Below are 25,955 nucleotides of genomic sequence, written 5' to 3' on the forward strand. Positions count from 1 at the left end.
GAAAGCCAGTTTTCCTTTTTCGAACTACCTACTTACCCTGACTGAGATCATACGTTGCAGGCAAAAATTAAATTACTGAGTTAAATTCTAATTATACTAAAAAGTTTGAGAATTTGAGCACTGAGTATATAAAGTGATTAAATATTCAACCAATAAAAGATATTGAAGCACCTACCAAATACTCTTTAAAAGTTATTACTATCAATATCAAATTAATTACTATAATTAATTATAAAGTTATTATTATTAAAGAACCTTAAAGACCTTCCATCTGAGAGTGAATTACGTAGCATACAAATTCCCTCTGAGCATCCAGGCAGTTTCTGGGCTGAACTCCATCTTTCCAAAACCTAGAGGAAAAGGTTGGCTAGGATATTTTTTTCTTTACTTAGATTACATGATAGAAACAAGATGTGAATTAAAGATTATTCCAAGGACCCTTTGGTGCTTAGAACAGCTTCTAACCTAGTGACAACAGATAGACAAATTAACCAATCAATCTCTGTTCTTATAGCAAAGTTCCCAAGGGACCTAAAAAAAAACAAAACGGAGGGCCTACTTAATTTTTCTCTGAGTTAAAATTTCTTTGCAGACATTCTCACGTTCAGACTCTTCACAGAATTCAGAACTGTCTTTCTCTAAGTTGTCTGCTTAGCTTTACCACCACATCTCTAATAAAGAAACCATCCCTTGGCTTTTAAAATTACATTTAATCCGAAACCTGGAACCCAGAAAAGGAGGGAAAGATTCCATTCAACACTGAAATGGCATTATTTCCCTCCAAAACTCTTGCACTGATGATTCTAAAAATGCCTTTAGAGAATCCAGAGACTACCATGCCCCAGCACCCCAAGTGACATACATTTTCCTTCTCATGCGTGAGGATTTCCAAAACCAAACGGTAATGGTGAATCCTAACTACCCTTTAAATTAAAATCACTACCGCCAAGAGCCATCATACTGCAATTTTCAAATATCATACCCTCAGAGAGCAAACTTCTCTCCTCCAAATGGCTCACTTCCTCCTTGGGAATCACTCATCCCGGCTGGGCATGGAGTTTAAAGGCTTTACACATAATAGACCCATTATTGTGTATTCAGTTGAACTAAATAAAGTTAATCATTAGCCTTTAGAGTGTAATTTTTTTTTACTGCGGTAAAATACACATAAAAATTCACCATTTTAGTCATTTTTAAGTATACTGTTCAGTGGCATCAAATATATTCACATTGTCCTGCAACCATCACCACTTCCATCCATCTCCAGAACTTCCTTGTCTTCCCCACTGAAACTCTGTTCCCATTAAACAGTAACTCCCCATTCCCCCTCCCTCCAGCCCCTGGCGACCACCAATTCTCCTTTGTGTCTATGAATTTGACTTCTCACGTTAAGTGCAACCATACACTCTTTGTCCTTTTGTGACTAGCGGTATTTCATTTAGCATAACATCTTCAAGGTTCATCCATGATGTTAGCAGGTGTCAGAATTGTGTTCCTTTTTAAAGGCTGACTAATATTCCCCTGTGTGTATAGATCACGTTTTGTTTATCTCGTCATGCAGTGATCAACCCTTGGGTTGTTTCCACCTTTTTGGCTTTTGTGAACAACGCTGCTACAAACATGGGTGTAAAAATATCTCCTTGAAACTCTACTTTCAATTCTTTTGGCTACATACTTACTAGCAAATCTGCTGGAAAATACAGTAATTCTGTTTGATTTTCAGTCCTTAGAAGCTCTGACAAATTGTTGGCAGTAAAGGAGGCTGGGCCTATAGGATGCTCTCTTCACTATGAGTTTGTCCCTCCTTACTAGAGAAAAATAAAAGGTTTGCAAAAGGATGGGTCTAGCCCACAACAACAACAAAATTCAAGTCTTTGTAAACAAAGAGCAAGTGGTTCATGAGAAAAATGATCTTGAAAAATGTAAACATTTGATGTAAAAATTAAATAAACAGAGAACATCTATCACCCAGCTCACTAAATTCGGTAAACATAAGCGCATACAAGTCAATGATGTTGTAATCAACAGTGAGCATAGTAAAGACTCACAAGCTACATATTTGTGGTTCCCATTTCTCACCATGGGCCTTTAAAAAATCACTTCAAGCCGTCCAAGGGAGGCTAATGTTAATAATACGTAGTAATAACTACCATTTGTATAACATTAGCATACAGTTTTACAAAGTGCTTTGCACATATATTATCGTTAGCAGATCTTCAGCAATCTACAACAGCTCTGTACTGCCCAGAAAAAGTGTTCCTCAAATGGTGAAGTGAAAACCCCCTTGCACCTAGCTGTGCAGGCAGGTGAGGGCACCACGACACTGGCTCTCAAGGAGTCAACGGTTTCGCTCTCCACTTTAACCTCAGCTTCATCTCAGAGCAACGAGGGGGGAAAGGGGGAGTGCAATGGCTGCTCCCTAGAGTTACTTCACTGAGTTACTGAGAGATTAAACAAAAGCATTTATTTTCTATTAAATGTGAAGGATCTCTCAATCTCTAATGGATCCTGTGCACTAAAGCAACTTACAGAGGAGGGACTCAAGTATAATTTCCATGGAGGGAAGTGGTCAAATAGCTGAGGTCAAAACCTCCAGACTTCAATCGTGGCCAAGTGCTTTTATTTCCCTTGTAATTTTCTTTAAGAATAAATGTTAAACCTAAAACATACCCCCTTCTGGAGGCGATCCTGGCAGCTCAACTGAGTGGGAAGAAAAAGCACCCTGTACTGCCCAAACCGGCAGCCACTCAAACTACGCACCATTGTCTACAGACGGTCACATGAGAGCCCCGTCTGGCAATAACATGTCAGCCATCACCTGAAACTTGGTTACTTCCAACCCATGAAGGAAACAATTACTAGTGTGCATTAACCCTTCCCAGCTCATACGTGTAGCTGGCGGCCAGCGCTGCAGCCCTATTAACAGCCCTCTCTCTCTCCTTCCAGTCCTCTCTCAGAAGAAACTGTACATGACATGGATCTGGTTGAGACAAGGCGCCGTTTAGTGAGGGGTGAGGGATGAGAAGGAAAATCACTGCTGTCCCTTTTGAGCAAAATCAACTCTACCTCTCCCAGCACTTGCTGCCTCATAGTTTAAATTAATTACAGCTGAAAATACAGGGTTGCCATCTGGTTTGAAAAAGCAAGGATAAGGGAATAAAATGAAAGGGTTTTTGGTACTAACCTCACTTTAATCATTGCCAAAGAGCATGAAGACAGCCCAGCGTCCTCCCACAAAAAAGCTTTGGGCCTCACAAACTTGGCAAGCAGTCCCAGGCACAAAACTGGATAGGCAGAATGCCTGTCAGAATAAAAGTCCTCAGCTGAAAGGAGACTTACAAGGTAAGTGGCCTGCCTGACCCCACACTGCAAGGAAAGTTTCCTATGGGTCCTGGGATAGGTTAGCAACTCCTGGGAGGGTTTATTTACAGAAGGTGTCTTGCCAAAAAGTTACATGCATCATTACAGTTCCATTTTGTGAGAAAATAGATCTGCTGTCAGAATTATACTATGCAATTTCCTCTTTCTTTGTTTCTCCATCTTCCATAACATGAGGCTTTTATAAAACTCTAAAAGAAGGCTGAACAAAACACAGGAGAGGAAGGCTGCTGGAGAAGGGATCCAGCCCCACCAGAACAATGCATGCGAGTCCGCGGCACCCTTGCAGCTGGGCCCCTTCGAGAAGGAATGTCAAAAATCCCTATTCCTCTGCTGCAGCCACAACTAGTCTCACTTGAGTTTTGCAAGAAGCAACTTCCTTCTGCTTTCCTCCCACTAGCAAAATCCTGGATGAGAGGCTCTCTTCTACTTGGACTCCTGGGCTGCAGAGAAACGCTGGCTGCAAGCACGGGGAAGGCAAAGGTACCAAAGTGATCCATGGTTTGTCTTGACGGGCTGTCGGTCGCTGCAAAAAATTGCCGAGCCTGCAGCTTTCTTAGCCACATCCAGCATCGACTAACCCACAGAAGTGGAGCATCAGTTAAGCTTTTCAGCCCAATTTAAAGTTTCACCTGCCCACTACCTGAGTTATTTTTGACCCGAGTGAGTTTTACAAACAAAACCTAAATGGTACTTGAGTCCAGCTGCTTTCAGAAAGTAATACTCACTGAGGCACGGTGCTGTTGGAATAAACTCTATTCAACCACATAGAGTCTTTATAAATCAGAGATTAGAATTGCAACAGAAGACAAAAGCAGATTATGAAGACAAGCATTTCTGTTTTAGGGAAAAACACATTTTTCAACCCAAAAATGATGTGAAAGTTGTCATCCAAATCCTGCCCTGACAGAATCATTGTCTATAGCAACAGTGTCCATAACACTGAAAATCTCAGGAGTGTAACTTTCGAGTAAATGGTACATCTGTCAAACCACAGGAAACATCTGGTAAAATGGTTAAATAAAAGCAGAATTTAAACTTTTGATTTTGAGCTCGTTTATGGTACCCAACAAGAGACTATTAAAACAAATACCAAAAGCTTTCTGACCACTCGCAGTGCTCAGTGCAATAGTGGGAGAAAAAAAAAAAAAATGTCCCTGAGCAGGAAGGAGGAGAAAAAGCAGACAAGGCAGGAAATGTTGGCTGCAATCCTATTTTTTCGTGGAGACTGCAGTATCCCTGTTCCTCACAGGGACTATGGCCACAACCTTGTGAGGGCCAGGGCAACCCCTCACTGCCCACACATCACCCCACCCCTGAAACTTCCTTAGGCACAGCTAAATCCCCTCCCCTAACCAGGGCTGAATCCTTCACCCACATCCCCACAATGCCACCAACAAAGTAGGCACTTGGGAAATGTTGGATAAATGAACTAATGAAGTAATATACAAACAATTAGCTCTCTTCATTCCACAGCTAACAATGTATTAAGCACAATCACCATACCATCAACACACAGCCTGCACGTGTTACAAAGTACTAGTCGACAAATTTCAATGCCCTCTAGAACACTTAAGAAGCCTTTTCCATTCAACATTTAATGATTCAACTACTTCCAACTTTTTAAAAAAATCTATATTTCAAAAACACAGTCAAGGTTTTGAAAAGCAAACAAATTAGGAAAGTGGGACTTGTAACATATAAATAGAAAGAAGATGAATACTCTAATTTAAAAAAAGACAAAGATACAAAGTCACCGAAAAATCCAAATGGCCAATAAGCATGTGAAAAGATCATTCAGGTTCCCTAGTAGCAGAAATGTGGGGGGCCAGGGGAAGAAAGACAAGCTACCACACAATGATTCCCTCTGCGAAACCTGCAAAAATTAAATACATTGTACCTGTCACCTGTGTGATGACGCAGTGCAGCAGGCTCACACACACAGGTGCTAGTGGGAATGTAAATCAGTAAACCTAACAAGCAGGAAGAGTGCACCACAGAAAGCATAATGGGTGCCGTCTGGTCCAGAAATTCCACTTCTAGAAAAGTGGGGAATACGAGAGATGAACAAGGACGGAAATACAATGGCAGCCCCGGAAGTTCTGCAAATGATAGTGAACCACCGTAAACAACACAAATATCTGTATTCAACAAGTTCTTTTGGTCACAAGCAACATAAAACAAAGCTAGCTAGCTTATGATAAAAAAGGGGACTTTATTGCAAGGATACTATGTTGCATTTCTTGGAAATGAAGAGTTAAATGACCAATCCTGGAAAAGGAAAAAAAGGAGGTGACCCAGGGACCCCTGCAACAGAAGGCGGAAGAAGCTCTGTGCTCCTGAGAAACAGGGGGCTGGACCACCTACCCTCTCCAGCACCAGGGCGAGAGGCTCCGACGGGAGCCACCACTGACCACTCCAGCTGTTCCCACTCAGCGACCACGGGAACCACAGTCACCTCTCCAGGTCCCACATATACAGCTGACCCTTGAATAATGTGGCGGGTGGGGCACCGACCCCCTGCACAGTAGAAAAATCCATGTAAACTTTTGACAGCCGCCAAATTTAACTAATAGCCTACTGTTGACCAGAAGCCTTACTGATAACATAAACTGTTGATCAACACGTTCTGTATGTTATATATATTATACACTGTATTCTTATAATAAAGTAAACTTAAGACAAGCAAATGTTAAGAAAATCATGAAAAAATATGTAGTTTATGCATTCCTAACACCTTTTAATTTTTTTCAGTATTTCTAGGTTATGCAGTTCATCTGCGAGTTTTTTCGAATTATCACAAATCTCCAGAAAACTTTCCAATATATTTATTGAAAAAAATCTGTGTGTATGTAAGTGGACCCGCACAGTTCAAACCTGTGTCATTTAAGGATCAACTATATGCCTGTCTCCAATCACAGTGCCCTTAAGGAGTTGCTAACATCAAGTCTTAAAATTTCTGAGATTTCTATTAGATATTACATGTGCTGCTAAAGATTAGGAGACCCCCCCCACCCCTATCCCCCCCCCACACACACAAATACAACCCTTTTTCACAGTCAAGAGACTTCATCTGAGCTTCAAATGAATTATTTCAAAGTAACTGGGGATCTTACAAGAATACAATCTAAGAGTGCTTTATTGGTACAGGGAAATGCTCTACTTTGCCATGAATAAGGGAAGGTACTAGATTTTTCTTTTTAAGTAAAACTATTGGAATTGTTGGCTAGAAATAGAAATGAGCCTTTGGAGCAGTAATAAAAAGTTATGAAAAGGTGACTTAAGTTATCTTGGAGCAGGCACGAAATTTTTAATTTGTTCCATATATCTCAGCCATCTCGTGTTCCAAATCCTTTGCTTCCTCTTTCAGCACTTCTCTCCCTTTCCCTTGTCCCTGTTTCTGAACTCGCTACATAATAACCACACATATATCTGCATACTTTATCTATCATGTACATCATCTCTCCCAGTGCTGATACATAATCTCCGTGCCATTGGTCAGACTTGCGTTCCAAAGGGAGCTCTCGTAAAGGGATGACCCTGTCTGGGAGCTCCCGCCCTTCCCCACCAAAACACTACCACCACCCACCCCGCAAAACGAGAATAACTATTCTAGCCTAAAGATCACTAAAAGACACTACAACCAAATGCAACGTGTGACTCAAAAATGAATCCTGAATTTAAAACATTTATTTATAAAGGAGATTACTGAATGTAAATATATATATATATGATCATATCACTGCCTGCAGCACACAAGAAAAAGCGGATGTGGCAGAATGTGCACAACTGGTGAATCTAGCAAAGGATATACAGGTGCTCATTATCCTAGGTGTTCAATGTTTCTAAGCTTTTTCCAAAATAAAAAGCTGGGAGGGCAGTGGAAGGGGAGAAGGACGGCAGGTTAGATTACCACTAAATTTGGATGTGCCATACACGTTAAGATGCCATGGGCAATGAAAATGTTGGTTTCAAAAATTGGCCTCGAATTGAAAGTCATGAGGCAAGTTGGACGATTCACCCTAAGTGTGCGAGAATTGCTTCCTACACTCTGTGTAGCGTGCTGAAAAGCGTAGCTGATACTTAAATATACCAATAAACGTTGCCATGTCTTCCTAACATGTTATCAAAAAATACCTGCTGTTTGCAGAGCTCTGAGGCCATCAAACCAGGCCCTTTCAACAATGTCTCCATTCACAGACTGTAGCCCCGTTACAGAACAGTGTCTGTCAGCTCTAAGGCTACCCAGCCCAACCAAAACGATGCAGTGTCACAACCAATGTACAGGAACTAGGGCTGTTAGCAGTGCTGGCTCGAAGTTATTACACACATGAAAATAAAACACAATGAATCTATTAGAAAATACTGAAATACACTTAGGCTTTGAGAACTTTTTAGGCAGATTTAAAAAACACCAGAAATAGTACACACTTAGGCAGAGATATTTGCTTTTCTAATATGAACAGATCTATTATTTGGGTCATTTCCACCCAAAAGGAATGTCTGGCCATTTCTATGACCTATGAGGCATACCCAACTCAACCCTCCTTCTCTTTTTCATAAACCTTACCCATGTTCACAGTGGAATTGGAGGCAAGATGCATAAGAAGAGATATAAACAGAGGAATGGAAAAAACCCATTTCATTCACACAAAGAACTCAGAAGGCCTACACTCATTGAGTCAACATTGGGACAAGATCATTTGATCCAAAACAAGCATCACGAGCCAGGCTAGTGATTCAGAATGTAAACTGCATTTGCCCAGGTACCAGGGATTCGCACTGTTCTGTTTGGGGGGTGCTAGGGGTGGGGGAGGAAAGTGGTGGAGGTCGTGGTGGAAGGACTCTGTTCCAGCATGTTTCTTGAACTAAACATCAAGGCTACAAGGGGAAAAAATGGATGTACAAGAAGTGGTGCTACTCAGAGTGTATTACATATTTGAAAGCAATGCTTATAATCTTTCCCAAAGGGAAGAATGTTTTGACAGGGCTCTCACAGTGTCTCCTTTTTCATTCAAACGTTTACTCAGCGCCTAAAAGGTGTCGGGCACTGTAGTGGGTGTAAGACTCAGCCCATGGCCTGGAAAGACTTGTGGTCTGGGGAGTGGGACAGACAGATGGGCAGACGTTTACACCAAAGTGACATCATTTTATTAAAAAAAAGTGTTCACTGAAGCAGAAGGACTCGCCACTTGCCAAGAGGAGGCAAGGAGAGTGTGCGAGCACAGGAGTGCGGGCGTACGGGCTCACGGCAGCAAGGCAGAGCGCACAGGGCAGAAGCTCGTGCAGAGCGGGGTCTGCTCAGCGTTTCCTGGAGCTGACTGGGAGCCATGGAAGAATTCCAAGCAAATAGTTAAGACTTCAGAAACCTTACTCTGGCACTAGAGTGCCAAGGCCAGTAAGGAGGGTGCTGCCATGGACATAAATTAAGTCTGAACCGTGGCCTAGGCCAGTTCCTATGTGGAAAACACCTAGCAGACTGATCCCACAGGGTGCGGTCATGGATTCGATGTGGGAGAGGAGATGGAAGACGGGAAGAGGCGACTTTCAGGGCAAGTGGAAAGACAGCCAGTTGTCCCATCGTGGAGATGGGGACACACTTGGGAAAGTGCTAGAAGGAAGGAATAACTAAAATGAATTCCAGTAAAGCAGCGCTGACCTTGAGGTGTGTGCATCCACACCTACAAGGTGGACAGCTCTCCACGTGTGTGCAGGCTGGGTCTCAGCTGGACATCAAGATTTGGGGATCATCCACCTAGAGTGGTCATTCAAGCCATGAGTTGCAATGTGACTTCATTAGAAAGGTCTGTCTGACAATGAGAAGGATGGAGCCTTGGAGAATGGCAATGATGATGACTCTGAAAGGTCCTGAGTAGAGTGGCCACAGAAGTTAGAGGGGAACCAAAGAAAGCAAGAAAAGGGCCATGGAGACCAAGAGAGAAGAGATTTATAAGGAAGAGGAATCAAATTGATAATTATGGGTCCCCCCCCCCCCCCCCCCCCCCCCCCCCCCCCCCCGGAACTGGCAACTAGTAGGTCACTGGTGAATGAGAGGAATTTCTCTAAAACCTTTGGTAGGGATCACAGCAGTGGACTGGAGAGCGGGTACAGAAGTGGAGACAACCTGTTCTCCAGAAACAGCGCAGAAGGAAGGAGAGAGGTAGAGATAAGAGAGGAGAACACGGGTCAAGGGAGAACAGGGCCTCTGGCTTTCTCGATGTCTCTGGCCTCAGTGAATTTCCCTGAAAGCCGCAGGCTAAAAGATGTCACCCAACAATTCCGAATCATGGAATTATAGAGTCATTTCATTACAGTAGTTAAGCTGGGTTGTACACCAAGCTTTGTGAGCTTGAACGTTTATAATAGGATTTTGAAACTGAATAAAATGATCATTTTGTTAGGCAAGTATGCTCCCTAGAATATTCCTAATAGGTCTCATGAAAAAGGGATAAAAGATTCCATGGCCAGTCACATTTGAGAAACCCTGGGCTAACCAATGTTTCTGTATGTCGGACTTCTCGAAGCCTGAAATGTGCTATCGTGCACAGGCAGACCCGGAAAAGCAAGTTAGGTCCTTCCCAAAATTTGGCCACAGAATAATACTCTTTTCCTTCAAGCATCTTAAGGCAGAATGTTCTGAGACAATCTATGGGTAGTGGTGCTTTGAATCTCCAAGGGGTGTCATGCATCCAAAGAAATCACTCCTAATGTGTTACTAAACTCCATAACCATTTGATGAGTTCAAGGACAGGGGCATATTTAGGAAAGCAAAGAGCTTTCTTTCATCTCTCAGACGTGCTTCTAAAGTGACCTGGCCTAATAAGAGTTGGTTTGTTTCTTCCACTTTGCCTTGACCCAGTTTCTGGAGCTGGTTTCTGTATGGATCCATTAGCTGTATTTCTTAGGTCTCTTCGAGGAAGGAAAGGCAAGACGTAAAGTAAGTTAGAGGAGAGCATGGTAGCGAAATTTGCTTCCTTCTATTCTGTAGCACGTTTTGCCTCTGTCAGGGCTACGAAGGCTTTCATCCAGAATTCAGATCCCTTGTTTGGCAAGGTTTCGAGCGACTGCCAGATCCAGAACATTACGGCAACACTAAGTTCTCTAGTTATGCTGTGGGGGCAATCTAGGAAGAAATTTCAAAATGAAGAGAGAGAGGGAAGGAAGGAGGGGAGCATGGGAGGAAGAGAGAATGAGAATGTTTTTTTCATGTACCCAAAGATTTAGCAACCAATTGCTAGCATTTCTTTAATAAAAACACTACCAGACACAGAATATAGAGCTGTGAACTATCTCACTGTTCCAGATGCACACGGCACATGCAAATGATCGATTTCCAAGCAAGATTCTAGAGGAAAATAAAAGAATCACCAACACTCACACACAGACACATTTCTTAGCATTCTTCTTTCTGGTCCTCAGTCAAATCTACTAAACCAACAGCACTCTGTAGACTTTCAAGACCGACTGGCTTTGCGGTGCACTTAAGAAGAAGAGGCCTGTGTGGTCACAGAGTAACGTTACGATTAATCCTCTAACTATATATAAAAACAGCTGCCATCTGTGTTCCCAGAGCAGAAGCATCTTCGTGCAAACGGCTCTCTAAAAAGAGCTCAAGTGCTCAAGGAACCTGAGCAGGAGAGGGAAAGAGCCAAATCCTGTGTTACCTTGTTGCCTCAACTTTTGAACAAAAAGCCTTTGACTTAATCCATAAACCTAAAAACACCCCTTTTTTCGATTTTAGTGTTTAGTGTTTTAAAAGGTGACTTTACACATGCTAATGAAAGCTCTCTGATACATCTCAAATGTTCTTCAATTCTCCTCCAGGGAAAAAAGTCCTCCTTTTTCAAGATTCTTGTCCTACTTTTATAACCTTCATGATAGGGATTGGGATGAGTACCAGCGAGGTCCCCAACGCAGACAAAGATAAAATGATGATGGTCCCTTTTGTTCAGCTTCTTTGACTCTTGACACTCTTGGCAATTCTTCGCTCTGTGTTATTTGGCCAGAAAAATGCCAGTAGCAGGATGGTTATCTGCCTTTCCAGCTCTCCGCAAAGACTCTTAAGGCAGAAGTGGTGCCTGCTGGGAAAAGGCTGATGTCAGCTCTCAAGAGCACAGCTCCCTGCTAGGATAAGGAGGTCTTTGTTTTCGGCTGAACTGTGAAAATGAGAAAATGCCTCTAGCCTGACAAACAAGAAACCCACACAACACAGGTCAAGCCTGTGACCTTTATTTAAAGGTACCACACTTCATTAGCAAAACACTTGCATGTCACACACAGATGCACCTTTAAAGTCACATGGGAGCGGCCATAAAAATCCAACCCTCTTCAGGCTGACCTACAGCCCCCAACCCCCAATACAGCGTTAGGCAAAGACTCAATCTCACATGAAGCAGTTCTTGGATTATACCTCCCTGATGTGAAGCATTTATTAAAGACCCAGGTTCCTTTCTAACTTATTTATTCACAGAAATATCCGTACTTGCTATATATTAGGGGAGTGGGGGGATTTTTTTTTTTTAAATCCCTATTTAACAACATCTCAGTTTATGAGTCACTTATTTAGGATAACTAAAATTGAGGCTATAAAATATCCTCTTAAATTTCCAGAGTACTTGTGGGAGTACTTAGGAGACTGTGTGTGAAAGTACAGAAGAATAGAGAATTTCAGAGCTAAAGCTTCCCAAGTTTGGAAGCCAGGAAGGATGTGGGAGAAAAAGAGAGAGAGCACATAGTCTGAGGGATTCTATTTCAAGAGTGTCTGATTTATGAAATCTGGAGATGGGGGCGGGGTTTCTTTATATACTTGAAGCAAACTTTGAAACATGCCAGTTTGAATCTTTTAGACTGAGGTTACTAGTGGAGTGTGCCAGTAACTTAAAATTGGGTCAGATATTTTTGACAAGAACTAGAACAACTTAAAAAGCACTTTCCCGAACTTAAAGGAGACCCTGTTTGTTCTCATAGGGTCCTCGCCTGTATAGAGACACCATTTCAAGCCTCTTCTGGCGAGGCTGAACACTATCTCTGAAAGGAACCACCACCACCTGTGCTGGGAGGGTTCCAGCTGACGACCTTCATCATCTCACGCCCCTCCGGCCTCGTTACTGCATGCTCAAACAGACCGTCTCCACCTCTCATCTCCAAAGCATCTGTCAACTACGTTTTGAGAGTGCTTCACTAGCAGATTGTCCAAAACTACAAGATGTTAAGGTCCTATATCAAACGACTATTATTAGCAGCTGGAGACGAACCCTACTGATATCGATGTAACATGGTCGCTAAGAGCACTGGCTCTAGGAACAAGAAGCCTGGGTTTGGATTCCTGGCTCCACTACCTACTAGCTAGCTGTGTGACCCTGAATTAAGGCAACTAAAATTAGGGTTATAAAAAGTTACAGAACTGCTCTGAGCCTCAGTTTTACCATCAAGAAAAGAGGGATAACAAGAGAATCCACATCACAGGGTTGTGAGAGGATGCAACGTGATCATGCCCATGAAGCATCTGCACAGTGCTGCACACATCGAGGCTCGACGGCCGCTGGTATTAGTTAAGTCCCCAATGCAAGTGGCTGTCCGGATTCTCTGGATGCTGAGAATCCTGACCCATCACCATTCCCAGTGATGAAAGGTGTGCCCACTCTATGGCTTGTGTGGACAGGAACACAACAGCAACACACAGTTCCATGTACAAAGATATACTACTATTTACCTTACAGAACCCCCAGGTGCTAGGTAGGGGATCGAGGTACTGAAACAACCCCAACTTTTCAATTTCCTCTGGGTCTAGTTCCAATTTAAAATGAGGAATTGCTTCCTCCACTTTCACGGACTCATGAGATAAGTAATTTCTTGGTAAACCTGTCCATACACAACCAAACCAAAGGTACGAAAGAGATATAAGAAAAAGAGTCACTAAAGAGAGTAATAATGCTGCCAAGGGTTACGCAGGGACACCACACACTAGACCCTCCAAAACATTTCCAGTACCATTTACACAATCAACTCCATTGCAAACAGAACAAAACAAAAACAAAACAAAAAACAAAACAAAACCCAGAGGGAAACCCCAAAAATCGATTTCGCCAATAATCAGTAATTTTCCTTTACTGAGTTTCTATTATATGCCCAGCACTTGATTTCAAAGGCTTCACGCCAGCCTTTACTCAAACTGAAAGAATTACTGGCTTGGGGTTTGTGTGTTTTCTCTCTTTTTCTATTCACCCTTATGGAGGAAAAAGTGAAATGACTAGAGCCAAGCGGAGAAAACAAGAGAAAAGGGAAGAAGAAAAACAAGGAGAAAGAAGAAGAGAAAGACAAGCAGCAAACAAAGCATCCCAGACTGGATAATGCATTCAAGGACAAACCAGGGCTGGCTACACTGGACTTGAGAAGAAACTTCAAAGGAATGGCCACAGAAGCAAAGAAAGCAACAATGGACACATCTCACACCAGGACAGCATTTCAAAGGAGCGCCACCAGTGAGAGGAGGCACTGGCGTCTTTCACTGGGCCCTTCCTCACTGAGCAGCTGCTGACAGCACAAGGCCAGTGACCACAACTTTGATCCCAGTGTGAGCGTATGGGTTTTGCCCTGTTCTGAGGCCGGGGGCGACTACTCTGCAAACGTACACCACGGATCAAAAAGAGGGTGCCTCCTCCAACTGGAACAGGAGCTCAAAGAACACGTTCTCTGGATAGCGGGCGCAACTCAATCCAACACGGAACTTATTTAGCTCCTGTCATGTGTGGGACACTGGATTGGGCAAGTGGCATCGTGAATATATACCACTTCCACCTTTAAGTACGTCTAATCCCAACTCGAGTAAAATACAGCTATGGCATAATCAAATGACCACTGGTTTCAGTGTCTCACAGAGCAGGGGTAATTAATCCCAGCTCTACCTCTTTGGACACATTATCTGCACGAAGCCACAACTGCTATTTCTGCTATTTACACACACACACACACACGTCATCCTAAAGGGACACATTTATTGTGAGGGTTAAATGACATAATACATTTATAGTGTCTGGCATAGGGCCAGTATATGGTACGCACTAAGTATATGATTCCTTCCACTCACCGCTGACTACTAAGCGAATGGGTCAACTGCATGGCCCTACTAGAAACCTTCATGCACAAAGCTGAAAACTACTTTGTTTCTGAAAGTCACCTCAGATAGTATTCAACATAGAGCTCTCACTAGGTTCTACCAGACAAGCAGCCTAGACTATGTCTCAAAATCAGTATGAATTTAGCATGCTGTTATACTATTATAGTACATCAATTATTAGCCTTCAAGAGTTTTTTCTGTTACTACAAAAAACATAAAATATTACAAAGCACAAGGTTATCCACTGTGGCATTATTAGTATTATAAAATATTGGGAATTACCTAAATGTCCAAACAAAGGGGACTGGCTGAATGAACTTTGGCACATGCATGCAATGGAGTGTGAGGCAGCTGTGAAGAAGGATGGGGAACTAGGGGGAAAAGATTTCCACAATATACTGTCGAATGAAAACACCAGAATGCAAGTCCATAAAAACGTTGCCTTATGTATAAGAAGGAAGGAGAAATGAGAAACCATCCACGTATGCGCTTACTTTAACAAAAAGAAACATGAGAAGGATAATCACAGACAGGAGCAGGGAACTAAAGAAGTGAAAGACACAGGGAAGGGAATACTTACTTCTCCAAGTACTTGTTAATATAGTTTTGATTTTTTTCCCCTTTCAGTTTTATTGAGATATAACTGACAGACAGTACTCTATAAGATTAAAGCGTACAGTATAATGACTTTACTTACTTATACTACAAAATGGTTGATTACTTTAAGAAGCACGTTAATGTTTCACATATTCAAAGAGGGAAATGAAATAAACAATAATGGGAAAAAGCTACAACTGAATGGAAACAGAAATTAATGGACCCATGTATATGTTAATTAACGCAACAACATTAAAAGGTAGGGAGGGGAAATAACTATTGAAGTTAAGACTATTATTCCCTCAGCATAGGGAAAAGAACCACCAACAAATTTTAAACTCTTAGTAGGTTTGTTTTTCAAAGTGGTATGGCCATAGTAATTCTGAAATTATTTTATGTGCACTATGGGACTGAGCAATAAGAAAATGTGTTGACGCTGCTGGGAACCACAGAGACACAAATTTGGAACGAGGGAAGACAAAGAATAACTCTATTAATATGAACTCATCCTTTCCCAGCTCTTTCCACTGAAAGGGTCTAGAAACAGTGCTTGACAGAACTCTCTGTGATAAAAATGTCCTGTGTGTGTGCTGTCCAATACAGTAGCCACTCGCCACATGTGCTTAATGAGCTTGAAATGTGGCTTGTGTAAATGAGGAACTAAATTTTTTACTTTATTTAATTTTAAGTGTAAGTTGCCACATGTAACTAGTGTCTACCATATTAGACGAGTCAGAAGCCACGCAGATCATGGCTTCTAAATACTATTTCCCGCTAAAAGATATCAAAGTACCCTGGAGAAATGGATGATTCCATGGCCAGGGCAGGTAAGTTACAAAATGAGCATCTTGTTTGCCAGAAAATAAAAAAGTGCTCAAAGCAAAAAAAAAAAAAAAAAAAAAAAAGACATGTAACAAGCACACAAGAGCCAGTTGAAGGGACTCTTATTTGCCAAATCTGGGACTGCCAGAACTCACTAAACGAAACAGGAATCCATGAGTCCATACGAATAATAGGGGAAAGGGAGAGCTCTTCCTCACCAGATCATACTCAAACACCAAGGTCATAGAAAAAAAAATTCCTTATTGACATTTCCATGAGAAGAACCCCACTCTATACTCACCCCAACACACTTTATACCTTAATCCACTTTCTTTCTAAGTAGCAGGCAGAGTACTTTACAACTTCCAAAAAAGATATGTTCTTAACACTTATCTTAGGAAACAAACAAAGAAAATACAAATATATATGTATATATTTCTCAGAGTCACCATATCAAGAAAATAATGAGTTCAAAAGACCCAAGTTATTAAGGGCTGGAATAAGAGCACAGAAATTCTCCATTTCCAAGTTCTAGAAAAATCACCAAAGAAACCCCTCTTCTCTTTTCTCCTCTTCCCACATCAAATCAGATGAAATTTAATCATACTCTCTGTAGCTCCTACTCTGGCTCAGGGCTGCTCAGTGCCACTAGATCTCTCCATCTCTCTGCTTAAGCAGTCCCCAACCTTTTTGGCACCAGGGACCAGTGCTCCTATGAGACTCTAATGCCTGATGATCTGAGGTGGAGCTGGGGCAGTGATGCTAGTGCTGGGGAGTGGCTGCAAATACAGATGAAGTTTTGCTCACTTGCCAGCCACTGTACCTTCTGCTGTGTGGCCCAGTTCCTAACAGGGCACAAACGGGTACTAGTCCATGGCCCGGGCATTGGGGATCCCTGCTCTATTAGAAAATATCTCAATATGACAGTTATAATGAAATACAGCCGAAGCATGCATCTTTGAGACCCTCTTAGCTAGCTGTCAAAACTGTTTTTCAGCAACACCCCTTCCTCCAGAACTATTTTGACATTTTAGTGACAAAGCAAAATATATTTCACTACATGACATTAAGATATAAGAGCAAAAATCACTTTGTAATTCCCTTAAACAAATACACTAAACCATTCTCTTCCAAATATGAATTTGTGATATGTTACTGAAAACTTCCTAGACACAGTAAATAAAGAGGGTACATGCTATACTTCGAATAGGGACCATTTCACGGAATCAAACAGCAATACTTCTAAGTACCCTACAACATCAAGAAGTTAGAGATGCAGCATCTTTTCAATTTGCCTGTGAAACTGTCATTTGGCTCTTAGCAAACACATGTAAAAATAACAGTAATGTTGTCGAAATGAATAACTATCACATAGTAAACAAGTGACCCCAAAAGAAACTGACCACCTTTCCTCCTTAGGTCCAGGAGTCTGGTCCATGGGGGGTGCTGCTGTTTTATTTTTCTAAAACTCTGCATGATGATGCCAACTGTGAGTTGCACATGAAACCTAGCAATTCTATTTCTATTATTTATACTTCATTTATAGTGTCATCATAGACCTGTACTTCAAGATCATGTTTGTAACTATCCAAGGAGTTACAAAATCATTTTCTAAATGTTTCAACATTCTAATAACAATGTTAGTAATGACTAAAGCTAATGATTACTGTCTGCCAGGCACCGAACTAAAGCACTTACAATCATCCTATGAGGAAAGAACTATGATTACTCCCATTGAAAGATAAAGCTGGGATTTGACACCAAATTTCTGATAAAATACACACACTCAAACATTAAATGTACCATAATGATATTCTCATTCTCTATCATCATTACAGTATCTGAATAATGGACTCACTACTAATAAAAAGTAATAGCTACATCAAATGTGTACTGTACTGTGCCAAACACCTTGCAAATTTTAACTCAAATGCTCACAACAGTTCTATACATTAACTATTATCATTGCCCATTTTACAGAGAAAGCTACTGAGCCCAAATTGAGTGATTGTCCAAGGCCTCACAGCTGGTATGTGGCAGAATTTGGATTTAAACTAAAGCATGTATAATTCCAAAACACACTGTATCTCAGGGCTGCCTACCCTTTCCTTCCAATAAAACATTTTTTTTTTTTAAGTCTCTTATTTGGGTGTGGGGAAGAAAGAATGTGGGAGAAGAAATTCCTAGTAACAAAAGAATAAACTCCACATCGTTGAGCATCCAGGATCTACATTATGAGTCAACTCCTGTTTGCGAGAGCTCATTGTTTTGCAGGGCCTTGTTGCTGGATTCCTGATTGTAGCAAATTCCAGGGCTCCAGACTGCAGGCTCAGCCTCTGACTAACACTACAGTGATTTATTGGAGGATAAATACCTCTGTCAGTGTGTCTTATGACTGCACACAACAGTCCAAGCAGGCTGGAATGCGTGGAATGCTGAGGACTGCTGGCGCTGAGGCAGCAGAGGGCTGCTGGCGTTATCGGCCACCTCTAACTGCGCAAGGTCCCCTCCACCAATGAGGAAACAGGAACTCTTCAAGCCTCACATTCCTGCCAGAAACAGCAGCATCCTCGGAAATCAGAACCAGGGAAGCTGAGCATCTTCAATAATTACATAACAGTAATTCATTCATGGGAAGCGGGGTAAAGTACCTGGATACAGACAGAGACTCTTTCCAATAACCAGAGCTACCTCCCCACCCTGCCAAGACCCCAGACTCTGATCATACCGCCTGGTTACACAATTGCCAGAGCAGACTCTCTCAGCAGCTGGCTCGGTGTCTCCCAATTCCTGACAATATGTGAAAAAGCCCACCCCACTCCCTTCATGAGGCGCGTGTATGTCAGAAGAGAGTGCAAAGGGGAAGCTAGAACATAGTGTGCAAGCTGTTTTCCAAATATAAACGTGATAATGTTGCACAGATTCAGAGAGCTTTCGTTTCAACCCTTTCATTTCACAAATAAGGAAACCGAGGCCCAGAGTTTCAGCAACACATGTCATAGTTGTATTGCCGAGTGTTAGTGACAGATCAAGGACTAGCACCCAGCTCTCCTGGCCCCAAGACTGGTTCTCCAACAGTTGCAACAGGCTCACACACCAGATTTGATGGGCAGCACCTTATCATAAATACGAAACGCCATCACTCCTGCTTTGGGAAGGTATCAAGTTTGTATCGTGAACACACACCGTGAGAATCCTTTCTAGTGTATATTTACAATTCTAGACTTTTAAGCAAAACATTTACCGAGGTCTGCTCAGATGATAACTTTCCCTTTATGCTCCTGAAATATAAAGATATTCAGCAAAAGCTGATTCTCCTAACAACCTTCAGTGGTATAAGCAAGAAAAGGTAACGTTTTTGGACAACCAATTCAAAAAGCTCGAAGGGAACGTTAACGTCCAGGGGGAAAACACACGAATGATCATGCAAGTAAGCCAGAAGGAAATAAGAGGTCTCTCGGCGAGTTGTTAATACCAGTTTAATACCCACTCCTGGCAGATGAGCACCATTCATCCTTTCACTTCATTGTTGATACAAAGTTGTAAGAGAAGACAGCATTCAGAACCAGAAACTTACAGATGGGGGTTGAAGATGCGACTTATCTTGGAAGCATGATCATTTTCACAGTCCAGGTCGTCATCCCCCTGTTCCATGCTGAACTTCCTCTTGCTGGGGCTGATGGGTGGGGGTCCTGTGCGGTGACTGGTGAGGGCAGATGCCACAGGGATGGTCTGCATCCTGGGTTCTCCCCTGAGAGCAGCTTCACCTGTGAAAGAGAAATGATGTAGTCACCAAGCAGGAGAAATGTCCCCACCTCAGCCCCTAGCTCTCCCCGCCCGCCCAGCCCCTTGCAAAAACTACTCCCAGTGGAAAGTTTCTGGCAACGTGACATGCTGCCTGCCATTCTCAGAACGCAGCGCGAGCATAAGGTTAGCTGCCAAGCATGAGACATTTTACATAAATGTGGTTTTTTAACACAATAACTCTTCCCTCCACCCAGCTTTACTGAGATTTAACTGACATTTAACATTATGTAAGTTTAAGGTGTACAACGTGTTGATTTGGTACACTTATATACTGCAAAACCTTTGCCACCATAGAGTTAGCTAACACCTCCATCACCTCACGTAATTACTATTTCTTCAAAAACTCTTTAGGGTAGAGTTTAAAATTAAAAGTTGCAATAAAGTAACACAGGGAAAAAAATATTGACCATAAACTATCTCAAAAGTTAATTTAAAACATGAAATATCTTGATTTATGGGTATTCAACTCCATACCTATAAGAGAATGACCTAACACAGGGTTCATTAGAACAACCATGCCAAACTCACTTTTCTTGCTTGTTACATTTTTATTATATTTTTGTTATGTTGTCTTTTTTTTTTTTTGAGAATGAGGAAAATTTATTGGTTAATAATTCATATATTTGCACAAAAAGTTAAAAGAAATAAAAATGCATTGTTTATTGGGAAATAAATTTTATTCTTAGAGGACACTAAAAATGGCATGTTAAAAATAATTATTATCAACACAGTCTACATAAAGTTTATCGCAAGCTTAATACACAGGTGCAGTTCTCGAAACATTTTTCAAAGTTAGACACTCAAATTAAGAGTTCACATTTTGATCTTATTCAACATCTTGATGCTTTTCATTCTCTTTTTAAAAAGGCTTTGTGCTAGGTGATAACTTTGTGCCTCGTGAATAAAAAATAAGTATAACCCTTTATATGCTTATATAATAAAGGTTATATACGATCTAAATTTATAAACAGTAATAATTACTTTAAGAGAAAACTTTTAAGTTTTCTAAGTCATATGATGGTAGGGGGACCTAAATTTTTCACAAAGAATAACCCTTTTGTTGTGCTATTCATATTGGTCTCTATGGCCTGACCAATTTTGTTTCCACTGGGTCACAATTTGAGAGTGGTATCAGGGTAAAGTCAAGTTCATCTGAGGTCTTGTGGTACCTAAGAAAGGGAATCTTTGTTTGCCACCGCTCATTTTCATATCATCACAGATGTGTGGGCAGTTTTAACAGCCGTTTACTTCATACACGTATGACAAATATGATTTTGTGAGGGAAAGGAGTGAGGAAAAAACCTTCTGAATGTTTACCAGGAAAAATAAAAAATTTGCCAATTTAGTCACCAACATATAAACTAGCAAATATACAGTGACCCATAATACACCTCCAATAAGGATTTCTTTTAGGGATTTTGGCCCCAGTGCAAACTGGAACTTTCCACTTTAAATGAGATACCTAAAACAGGCCTTATGCTGGCCTAATACACTCAGAAATTCAGTAGGATTTTGGCTGACCTCTACTTCCAATTTAGTAATTTTTAGTTTAAACAAATGAACAAGCAAATAAAACACTGCTAATATTTATACCTTGAAAAGTTAGAAAATACTCTTTCTAAATATGCCCCTCATTCCTACATTTGCCTCCTCCACAGGGAGGACAGAAGGAATTTCCAGTGTAAAGTGTCAGTAGCCCAGCTAACCTGTGGAGAAGCCCTGATGTTACCCCCAGGAACTCAGCCACTGCAAATCAAACCTCATCAACCCGGCAGAGCCACCAGGCCCTCCACCCAGTGTTTCTCCACATCTCTGGCAGGACTAGCAGGGTGAGGAGTACTCAGGCTCTGTGTGGACCCCTGGGCTTTGGGAGCCATTTCATCAGTTGCCAGATGTGTGTCAACAGCAGTTGCCATGGAAAACCACCACCGCAGCAACCAATTCAAAGCACTCCAAAAAAGGAAGAGTCACTTAACACAGCATACAGTGTTACGTGAAAAGCAAAACTCTTGGGGTAAGAACAACATTCCCGCACCACTCCCCAATATCCATCTAGTGTAAGTTCTTGGGCTTGTTTGCATTTCAAGTTCATCAACTTGAGGCACTGCTGATCTTTAAGACTGAATCACTAATGTCTAACATACAAAGAAAACCCACAGGAATCCTTTAGAAACACTGGAGACTTCTAACCTGGGCTATATTGGACACACAGGGAAGCCACGGGTGGTCCTCCCCTAGGGGCTATGACGTAACCGCCAGACCCTCTAGAGATAAGAGTTCATGCATGCTGCTGCCACTGGAAGAGGCCTGTACACGCGGATTTCCTCACACACGCTTTGGGCTTTGCTGCCTTAGTTCAATATTACGAAAGTAATAATTTCTTAGTAAATGTTGGTTGCTTGCTTGATCAGTTGTAGGACTATGGATCACAGAATTAGATCACTAATTGTAAAGGCTGAAGGAATGAGAAAAAAATCTGTGCCCCGAACATGGAGAGACTTACTCAGGGTCACACACTTAAAGGGTAAACTGTAGGGAAGAACCCATGCATGCCCCCCGCCTTTCAGACAAACACCCCCTCCTCCTAAACATGGTGCAAGGCCCACATATTGCTTAGAGCAAAGAAACTATGGGTAGAAGGCAAAGAATCCACAATTAGAAGGGCAGACACAGGTCTGGTCTGCCAAATGCCTTCATTCATCTTTGGGCCTCCACCCTTAAGGACCATCGCCCAACACCTGTACTGTAGAGCAGAATTTGTTGTTGTTATTGTGTATGTAGCAAAGGAAGGTTAAAATTATTTTTATTAACATAGAGGAGCACATTTTGTCTGGAGTCAAGACACTTGCAGGACACTCTCCCTTTATTTAGGACTGGGCAAAAACGAGCACACACTCCTCCTCTAAGGCCTCTATACAAATAAGGGATGGACTAGCGAATACTGAAGATTCCTTCAACCCTTAGAATTAGTGATCCAATTTATGATCCACAACCCTATAAATAAGTGATCAAGTAACCAACCAACATTTACTAAGAAATTATTAAACTAAGGTAGCAAAATATGTACCTCAGATTTTAAAAAAAGAAAAGGTGCATCCATGGTAAAATAAATTTGAAAATCATGAGATTAAACAATTTCACAGGAGTTTCTTAACTGCAGGCCTTCTAATGCACATGCCAGTCTCCAAGACAGAACCAGAGCAGTGCCACTGTCAATCACTCCCCTAAACCCCACTCTTCACACACACCTCTGGAAACTCAGTCTTCCAAGGCCCCGGTCTGAATACGTCAATCCATCCTAACCCCAAACATCTGGGGGCTCACCAGTCACTGATGAAAAAAAAAGAAGAAGAAGAAGAAGAAGACTATCAAGACTGCTACTACTGTACTCAGAACCAACATGTGGTCCCGACTACCTTTATGGTTTGTGTTCCTAGTATTCCCTCGTTTTAATCTCTGAAACTTTCAGCCCTAAAAGTTAAACTAGACTAGTCTCGCCATTCCAGAGAGAACACACAGTCTACCCTCAAGTCCTTTACTCAGCTTCTTCCCCCAGTTTTCTTGTATTTAAGCCTTTGCATCCTGCAAAAGCCACTTAAAATGCCACCTTCCTTCATGTTGTCTTCCTTGATTCCTCAATCTGAAAGTCATCTCTTCTTCCTCTGAACACCCACAGAAATTAATCGCCATGGTACTTCCCTTCCTGCTTTGTTCTGTAATCCCTGAAGCAGGGAATATTTTATTCATTTTATATACTTGAGAGCGTGGAGCACAATACTTTCCACACATAGATGGTCAGTAAATACTGACTGAATAAAATAAAGCAGGGCAACGAGGTGCCCAGGTCACAGAGTTTTAGGATATGTTAAAGATCAAAGATGCCATAGAATAAAAAATTTTAAAAGATCTATTTAAGAATATATTTACATAAAGACTCTTACAACTCAACAATAAAATGATAACTCAATATAAAAAATATAAAAGGATCTGTACATTTTTCCAAGATACATACAAATGGCCAATAAGCACATGGAAAGGTGTCCAATGTCACTGGCCATCAGGGTAATAAAGATCAAAACCACAATAAGTTACCACTTCACACCCTATAATCAAAAAACAGATAATAACAAATGCTAATAAGGATGTAGAGAAGTTGAAACCCTCATGCACTGGGGTATGAATGTAAAATGGTACGATTGCTGAGGAGCAGTCTGGCAATTCCTCAAAGGTTAAACACATTTCTCATATGGCCCAGCAATTCCACTCCTAGGTACATAGCCAAGAGAAATGAAAACATATTTTCACACAAAAACTTATACATGACTGTTCATTACAGCATTATTCACTATAGCCAAAAACCAAATGTCCATCACCTGATGAATGGATACCAAATGTGAATATATCCATTCGATAAAATATTATCCAGCCATAAAAAGAAATTAAGTACTAATCATGCTACAGCATGGATGAATGTAGAAAACAGTATGCTAAGTCAAAGAAGTCAGACACAAAAGTCCATATATTTCTGATTCCATTTAGGTGAAATGTCCAGAATACGCAAATCCAAAAAGATAAAACGTAGATCAGTGATTGCCAGGGGCTGGGAGCAGGGGGAATGGAAAGTGACCGTGCTGATGAGCACAGGGTTTCTTCTGGGGGATGATGAAAATGTTCTAAAACTGATTGTGGTGGAGGTTACACACCTCTGTGGATCTACTAAAAACCACTGATTTGCATATTTTAAATGGGTGAATTGTACGGCATGTGACTTATAGCTTATTAAAGTTGTTAATATCCCCCCAAGTTAGAATATATTTATAAGTAGACCCCAGGATTAGCAGATCCTTTTCTCTCAGGTTTTTCACACTTAACCAAGCATCCATTAATTTTCCCTGAAATGAAAAGAAACATTTTGTTATTATAGCCATCTCTCTCTTCTATGTCTCAGTTCAGATGAGCTCCAGCTCAGCTTTTCATCAGACTGAGTTTGTGCGCCTGTTACATGCTGAAGGCTGTATGAAGTACTGTCAGAACAACAAACGGTGACACTTACACCAGCAGAGAAGGGGAAAAATACATACCAGCGGGAACTGATCTTGGGGGTAGGAAAGACTTTGGTTTTTTTTGTGCTACTGGGTATTCTAAATCTCAAAATGGTTTGGTAATTGGAAAAGGAGAAAAGACTATCTTTTTTAAGAATAAACAGGAGAAGGGAGATTTGAGCTGTTTGAGCAACCCAGTATTTTAAGTTTCTCAAGTTGGCTTAACTACAGTTGTCAATTTAATTTTTTAAAAAATTTACAAAAGGGGTTTAGTTTTTAATATGTTTGGGCTTTTTGTGAAGAAAAATTCCCAGCAGATGCAAAAAATTACTTAACCTCCGTGTTTAGTCATGATGGAAGTTCTAATATATGGACCAAAATATTCCTTAACTATTTCTCCCAATAAAAGATGAGAAAAGATTTTGGCCCAGGATTTCGCAAGACTCAGTGTATATTAATTTCAATGAAAAAAAATTGAGAGACACAAAAAAGAAAATCATTTAGCTTTATGATGTGCTATATAATGATTTTGGTGAAATATTAGAAGAAATTTCTTTTCAAGTCAGAATGGAGAGGAGAGTCAAGACCCAGGAATATGTAAGCCTAGTTTCAGAACCCTGTTATGACAATATTTCAACAATTCTAAGACTATTTCAAACACTTTATTACAGCTGACGCTGAAGTTTGTCTTATAGTCAAATAGGCAGGATTATTTCTTAGAAGGATGTGAAACAACCCTTCATTTTAGACAGGATGCAACATGGAATCTAACTGGAGGGCCTTCCAAACAGCCCTCAGCTGTTCTTCAGTTGTAAATTTAAGTGGTTCAATTAGATCATCTTGAAGGCCTAACTCTGGCTTTAAGAATCTACACTCTACATAATGTTAAGTCTTATTTTAATTGCTGACTGAGAAATACTAAACTTTTACAGGACACACTTTATATGGTACAAGGAAAAAACTGATTCCACTTATTTGGCAAGTATTGTCGACGATAATTTACTTCGTCACTGAAGGAGGTTTAATTAAAAATCAAGTACACTTCTAATTCTCAGTGTTCCAGCTTCGTTCATTTATTCAAATACTACAAGAAAGTTGTAGTTAGTCAACTGAAGTCAGAGATGAATATAACCTGGTCCATGAAATGTGGGTTTGACTTTCATACAACTAACTGAATGATCAAGGCCAAGACC

General features: G+C 41.1%; 1 protein-coding gene across 6 annotated transcripts in view; it reads right to left on the reverse strand.

Moving 5' to 3' along the window:
* VGLL4 (vestigial like family member 4) overlaps positions 1-25,955 on the reverse strand; it is a 138,398-nt gene that overhangs the window by 22,284 nt on the left and 90,159 nt on the right. For all 6 annotated transcript variants that reach the window (XM_036218760.1, XM_036218763.1, XM_036218759.1 and 3 more), the window contains one exon: positions 19,491-19,680. In XM_036218760.1, coding sequence (XP_036074653.1) covers positions 19,491-19,680 — 190 coding nt within the window. The remainder of the gene's footprint in view (positions 1-19,490; positions 19,681-25,955) is intronic.

Source organism: Rousettus aegyptiacus, unplaced genomic scaffold (genome assembly GCF_014176215.1).
Source record: "Rousettus aegyptiacus isolate mRouAeg1 unplaced genomic scaffold, mRouAeg1.p scaffold_m13_p_4, whole genome shotgun sequence".
Lineage (NCBI taxonomy): Eukaryota > Metazoa > Chordata > Mammalia > Chiroptera > Pteropodidae > Rousettus > Rousettus aegyptiacus.